This window comes from Alosa pseudoharengus, unplaced genomic scaffold, assembly GCF_046254945.1.
Source record: "Alosa pseudoharengus isolate Yale_2024_CS ecotype anadromous, Long Island Sound unplaced genomic scaffold, YU_APseudo_1.1 YU_APseudo_1.1_scf_11, whole genome shotgun sequence".
NCBI lineage: Eukaryota > Metazoa > Chordata > Actinopteri > Clupeiformes > Clupeidae > Alosa > Alosa pseudoharengus.
In genome coordinates this window covers 27439504-27447003 of record NW_027468576.1, presented here as the reverse complement: position 1 = coordinate 27447003, position 7500 = coordinate 27439504, and the positions used below count along the sequence as shown (strand labels likewise).

At 47.9% G+C, this 7500-nt stretch overlaps 1 protein-coding gene across 1 annotated transcript in view; it reads left to right on the top strand.

Annotated features, from left to right (window-relative positions):
* Window positions 1-7500, top strand: part of lrp8 (low density lipoprotein receptor-related protein 8, apolipoprotein e receptor) — a 136331-nt gene that overhangs the window by 102348 nt on the left and 26483 nt on the right. The window contains exons 7-8 of the mRNA XM_076278647.1: window positions 3090-3209; window positions 3969-4106. Of these exons, the coding sequence (XP_076134762.1) occupies window positions 3090-3209; window positions 3969-4106 (258 nt within the window). The remainder of the gene's footprint in view (window positions 1-3089; window positions 3210-3968; window positions 4107-7500) is intronic.

Genomic DNA, 7500 nt, shown 5'->3' with positions numbered 1-7500 from the left:
TCTTGATCAAGCGTGGAAAGCCTCTGCCTTTTCGTTGCAATCAAAGTCCGAGCCTTCCCTGGAGTCTGCCCTCGGACACCCGTCGAGCTCAGCTTGTCCTCCCCCACAAACACCCTCAGAATCTCGCTCCTAACCTCCCCTCCTGGAATACCACCACAGTATATACAGTATATATATAATGTATGTATGTATGTATATGATATATGCAATGCATATAGGTTTTGTTTATACTGTACACCAATCCTACTGTGTTTTGAGCAAAACCATTGCTAATGGTTGGTGATGATGGTAGAGTAGTCATGATGCGCGTTGCTCTGTAGCCCTGGGACATGCATCACGGCTCGGGCTTATGAGCAGTCAGCAGTGGCTGTGCTGTCTGCGTCTGCCGTTCCCATGATGAGACCCCCTGGCCTGTGAGCTCATTGGCGCGCTCCGCTCCGCATGTAAATGGCAGTGGAGAGGGGCCCTGATTGGTGCCGGAGACTGATGGACGATCTGACACGGTCTGACACTAGCCGTCTCGGCCTGTCACGTCAGCCAGAGTAAACAGTTATGGCAGCTCTCCTCTGGTGAGATCATTTCATGTTCTTTTCTTTTAAAGAGGGAGAGGGAGATGGGGGGGGTGAATTAACAGAAGATAAGCACCCCCCCCCCCCCCTTGGAGCTTGTGCAACGCTTTGCCGCTGTGTTCTCTGCCTAAGTGCGGTGTGTGTGTGTGTGTGTGTGTGTGTGTGTGTGTGTGTGTGTGTGTACAACTCATTGCCGTGTGTGTTAATGGGATGGATATCATATTCAGAAAATGCCAGGCTGTGTTTGTAAAACACTCTCCTCCCTCTCCCCAAGTCTCCCAGGGTTGGCTTTAAATATTTAATGCAGAGTACACACACAGAGCGGCGTGCCAACCAGCTAGTGTCAGCCGAGCCCACTGCACACACACACACACACACACACACACACACACACACACGGCCGCCGCTGCCACTGCTGCTGCTGAAGCCTTTTCCTCTCCCCCAGGCTGCAGGCAGCGCAGCACAGCACAGCACAGCACAGCACAGCGCTGCTCCCCTCTGCTCTGCTCTGTTCCCCTCCGCTCGGCTTGGGCAGGGGGAGGAGGGGATTAGCGGGGGGGGGCAGAGGAGGGGAGGGGGTGACCTGGAGCTCTGGTGTCTGCTGGAGTCATGCCAGGTGCACCGCCATGCTGCAGCAGCGACACACACACACACACACACACACACACAGATATTCAGAGACATAGACACACACACACACACACACACACACACGGGCACACACACACACACACACACACACAGACACATGAGCCAGGGCCTCGAGCATGACTCTGTCCGTATCCATGTGAGGTCCAGGTACTGCCTCAGGTGTGTCTGTTGGTGTGTCATTTATGCCTGTTCCAATGTGTTACACACACACACACACACACGCACACTCAAATACACACGCACACTCTGACATACAGGTAGACAATCAGTCTCCACTACAGTTTCACTCCAGTTGCCTGGTTGACTTTCACAGTCTGCTTATGCATGAGAGTGTGGCCTTCTCTCTCTCTCTCTCTCTCTCTCAGTCTCTCTCTCCCTCTCTCTGTATCTCTCTCTCTCCTCCCTGTCTTTTTCTATGTATATCTCTATACTCTATACTTGTTACTGCAGCTTGTGTAGGCAGCTTTCTCATCAACAGCTTGCATGTAATAAGAGAGAAAGACAGAGAGAAGAAAGAGAGAGAGAGCGAGAGAGAGAGAGAGAGAGTAGTATGCCTTCAAGATTCTCACTTTTATTTGTTTGCAGCTGCTGCTGTTACCGCAGTACCTCTGCAACCCACTCATATCCCCAATAAAGCTCACCCATGGAGCAGCAGAGAAGCAACAATAACCACACACACACACACACACACACACACACACACACACACACACACACACACACACACACACATACACATACACACACACACATACACATACACATACACATACACACACACACACACACACACACACGCACACACACACAGACACACGCATACACACACACCCACACACACACACAAAATCAGACAGACACACACACACACCTTTTCCATTTCTCCGTCCCTGCCAGACACACACCGTTACTCACACCCTCATACTGTGAGCTGGATAATTAGTGTGTGTACCTCTTGACTTCTGGCGAGGGCTTCCCAAGGTATTTTGAACATAATGAGAGTTTGCGGATCTGGATGCTTTAAGACTACCTGGCTCCGCGTTCGTTAGGCAGACGCCGTGCCGTAAGTGAATGCTGACGGTCCATCCCGCTGTTCTTGGATCAGCAAACGGAGGAAAAATTGTGACATGCGCCCACCTTCCTATTTGCCACCCTCAGTGCTTTTGGATGGGACCTGGGTTTTAAAAAGCAATTTGGATTATTGTGTTTCGGCTTCCTGTGTCGTTGAAGTCTAGCCAATAAGGCTGCACGTCACAGGCTCATGCCAGCACAAACGCATAAACACACACACACACACACACACACCTGAACAAGTACCGCTACACACAGTACGCACACACTCACACCCATGCCACAGACATACACCATACTGAAAAACAAAATTAAACAAACATACAAACAAATTACTACACACACACACACACACACAACACAATCCCCCAAATGTAGCTTTCTTCCAGGTCTCCTTGGAAGCCCTTTTCCTGTTAAAAAAAACATTTCTCTGGGCACTGTCTGGGATTTGAGATATGATATATGCACACCCCCAAGCACACACACACACACATATCCAGGCACAATGGCACACACACACACACACACACACACACACACACACACACACACACACACACACACCCAAACACCACCACCGCTCCATCCTAATCCTCTGGCATCGGGCGAAGGCACTCCACCGCCTTGGGGGAAAAAAACGAACCCGAGTCACTCACCTGTCACCGGCTGTCACGTCGCCACTGGGCATTCCTCTGACTCCAGCCAGCCCAGCTCATCTCCCTCACCTCTCCTCCCCCCCTACCACCACATCCTCCCATCCTGTCTTACTCTCTCTCTCTCTCTCCCTCTCTCCCTCAGGCCTAAACGAATGCGAGGACAACAACGGAGGCTGCTCCCACATATGCAGGGACAGGCGCATCGGCTACGAGTGCGACTGCCCCGCCGGCTACAAGCTGATGGACAAGAAGACGTGTGGAGGTACTGTATCGATCACACAGGCGACCGCACACATACAAACACACACACACACACACACACACACACACACACACACACACACACACACACACACTGGAACACCCCAATGCTGTACAGACTGTGAAGTCAAGATGTACTGAAACAGGGGCAGCATGTAGCATTAAAAAGGCATAAAGCTATGACACTGTCTGACAACTGCCAATGAGCCAGAATAGCAACTGTGATAACAAGCAGGAGAATATCCCTATCTGCTCTGTTTCAATGGACCTTGAGCTCTTACGTCGAACAGCTCAATTTGTTCTCTCACTTTAATGTTATAGGCCACTGTAACATTCGGCCCCAGCGGGACTTCAATCACACATGCTATGTGAAGACAATTTGTCTTGTAATATTTGAACAGCTGACAGCTCAAAGTCACTTAGACTGGAAGAGGATGAGTCAGGGAGCTCACATAGACATTTATTAAGCTTTATTCATCCTCCCCTCACAATGGTCGGTTGAAATAGCCAGCCCTCTCTCAATCTTGAATTTCCCCTGGGGATCAATAATCTATCTATCTATCTATCTATCTATCTATCTATCTATCTATCTATCTATCTATCTATCTATCTAATCTGTCACCCTCACTGCCACAGGCGTCAGGGGTGTGTAACTCATGTCTGTGTGTGTGTGTGTGTGTGTGTGTGTGTGTGTGTGTGTGTGTGTGTGTGTGTGTGTGTGTGTGTGTGTGTGTGTGTGTGTGTGTGTGTCTCTGCGCAGACATAGACGAATGTGAGAACCCGGACGCCTGCAGTCAGATCTGCATCAACTACAAAGGCGACTTCAAGTGCGAATGCTACGAGGGTTACGAGATGGACCCCGTAACCAAGACCTGCAAAGCTGTCGGTAAGGCATTTGGTTCATCTGTGTGTGTGTGTGTGTGTGTGTATGCGTGTAGAAATTTTCTCAGTGTCACTCTCTTCCTCTCCTCCGTTGCTCAGGAAAACGAATAGAGTTTTTTTAACACACCATTCACACACAGCTGTCAGCCACAGGCAAATATTTGCCATCTGTCTGAATGGGGAGAGAGGGCGAGACAGGAGGGTTTGCTGCACTAATTGCGCTCCCTTAGGTTGGCTCTAGGCTAACTGCTTGTGAGGTGTGTGTGTGTGTGTGTGTGCGTGCGTGTGTTTATGCATACTCGTGTGTGTGTGTGTTCTTGCACGTGTGTGTGTGTGTGTGTGTGTGTGTGCATGTGTGTGGTTATGCAGGGGTGGAGGGTTCTAGCTGATGCTGTGTGCCCGTTGGCATATTGTAAACAGCTACAGGCTTTGTGGTTTGAAGCCACCGGTTGTCAAATAGTCCTGAGACACCAGCATCTGCCAGAGCAAGCAGTACTTTAGCATAGCATAGCACAACACAGCAGCCCATCATCGCTCCCAGGTCTGAGTCATTAAGTGCCCTCCGTGCCTGTGTCGTGATGGGGAAGCGGGAGCTGGAATTGGTATCGTTTTGCTCAAAGTGGCGTGAAAAAGGCATTGATTACCATGTGTGTGTGTGTAGGGAGAGAGGGGGGGGGGATTCTCCTCTTTGTTGCTCCTCGCTGAAATGGATGTGTGCTGTCGAAAGTGGAGCCTGCTTTATGAGGCGGAGAGCGCATAGAATAACCGCAGCAGCACTGGCGAGGGTCTGATATTTTCTAAGTGTGTGTGTATGCATGCTCATTGGTGCCTGGCCTAGCCATCGGGGACAGAGACGGGCTGTTCTTCTGGAGGGCTTATGTGCTTTGAAGTCACTGTGGGGAATGGATGTGCTGAGGCTTTGTGTTGTTTCGCTCTAGTTTATTTATTTATTTGTTTAGATCTTTTTCTTCCCCTCTGGTCTGTCAGTGTTTCTGATCTCCGAGTTCTCGGTGTCCTGTCCTTCTCAGGTGTGTTGACCTATCTTCCTCTCTTCCTTGCTGTCTCTCGTTCCTTGCCATCTGGCTTTCTCTTTCTCTGCCTCTATTTCTCCCCTTTCTGTTCATCATTTGGACTGACAGTGAAAATAATAATGCCATATCATTAAACATATGGGATTGACATTAAACTTATAGTCAAGTCAAGTCAAGTCAACTTTATTTATATAGCGCATTTCATACACAGAGGTCGTTCAATGTGCTTTACATAAACAAAAACAAACAGGAATAGTTGATAAAAGCATAGAAGGGCAATAGTCAAAGAATAGTTTAAAAAGTAAAGAATAATAATAAAATAATTGATATAATACTTAGGACTAGTCCTAGGCTTAAGGAGAACTTCCATGAAGCAGTCGATTGAAATAAGGTTTTAGCCTAGGACTTGGCTTAATCCATGTATGGGAAACTTACAGATGGTGCCTTGCTGGGCCTTCTCGTTCCAACTCTCTCTTATTGTAAAAGTTTCTGTTGTTCTGTTTAGTTCTGCTCTGTTAAGGCTTGGAGTAACTCTCTGGCGAGTGATGTAATGTTAGGGTCAGCTTGTGTAACGTTAGATGCAGAGGTTCTCAGTGTTTAAGAGTCACCACTCCAGGGCTAGTTCACCCTGAGAGAACTGCTGGGACTAGACATCTCAGTGCGGCATCAGAGAAAGCTTCACATGCCCTGGTGGGATGTTCTTTTTGAATTCCTCATCGGTTCCTGTTGTTCCATATTTTAATTTCCTTGTTTGTGTACTTTAAAAGAGTTGATGCCTCTGGGATAGCTGCCCTGAAGACATTATTAGACCAAGCTTCCTATGCTGAAGTGAAGATGATTTTTTATGATTTTTGATTTTCCCTTATGAAAAAGGAAAGTTGTTTTCTTCACCATTGACCACGTCTGTGAGCTCCACTCTGACATTGCAATATCAGTGCTACATCTCATTATTTGCTTGTTTGTTTTGTTGTGAAGGACCTGTAGTTTTGGTTTGCATGCGCAACTCTCTGAGGACACATGAAAGACTTCACCTTGAATTTTTAAACAAGGTGCTGACTTAACAGTCTTGGCCCTCAGCTTACCATTTGTTTATGTTTATGTAATTAAACTCCTACTTTTCACACAGTTTACATCGATGTGCTCACTGTTTTGCGATAGCAGTTCTTAAATGTACAGAAAACTGTGGAGACTTACTTCAACATAGCTTAGTAATACATAGTAATACATTACTGGACAGAGCAGAGACAACTCTGTGACCCCAGACGTGGTTTTGAGAGTTTCACATTTTTGCCATTTTTGTTGTGTCTGATAAGATACAACACTTGGGAGCTAGCTGGGAAAACCAACTGCCTGGTTATCACTGTACAAGTATGTTAGTGTTACCCAAAATACCTGGAGCACTTTGCATCTTTAACAGTGTGGAAATATGTGGGGAGATAGCGACTGGTGTCCTGCCATCATGTTTGCCAGTGATATCCTTAGTTTTCCCTTCTTACTTATCTCCCTCTCCTCTCCAACCCTTTCTCTCTCCATCCCTCCCTCTCTCTATCCTTCCATCTCTCATATCTCAGTAGCACCCGAATAAGGTAGCTGAGTATCCACGTTTGCGGCGGCACTGACCCAGCCGTGGTGTTACATGCTTGGTTTGACTCTGATTTCCTCGGAGGATAAGCAAGCGCACCGTAATTAATTACAGCTTTAATTACACTCGCCTTCCGCAGAGACGTCACCGAGCAGCTCCGTTACCACGGTACCCCACACCCCGCCCTTATCTCCGAGTTCACTGCAACACCTGCGAAGTTTGTATGGCCCCAATTAAGCGGCGCACGCTGATGAGAAGAGTGTGCTGTATGGAGTCTGTGCTATATTTGTATCAGTGAACGTCTGAGCGGTCTATGCAGGCGTGTGGCTGATGAGCAGCCGAGGAGTAGCCAGGGGGTTGGAGGACGTCAGAGGCAATGTGACATCACCTCAGACCCTGTCCATATGCTTACAGGTCATTTCATCCCCCTATCTCTCTCTCTCTCTTCCTACTATCTCTTTCCTTCTCTCTCTCTCTCTCTCTCTCTCTCTCTCTCTATCTCCTTCTCTCTTTGTCCCTCTCACCTCAGACCCTGTCCATATGCTTACAGGTCATTTCATCCCCCTATCTCTCTCTCTCTCTTCCTACTATCTCTTTCCTTCTCTCTCTCTCTCTCTCTCTCTCTCTCTCTCTCTCTCTCTCTCTCTCTCCCCTTCTCTCTCTGTCCCTCTCCCTCTAACTCCTCTGGTCTATTTATATGGCTGCCCTGTTTTTTTTTGTGCGTTCTGGCTCATCGACTTAGTTGCAACATCTGGCTTTCTCCCCTTACTCAGCTCTCTGGTCACAGTCTCTTTCAT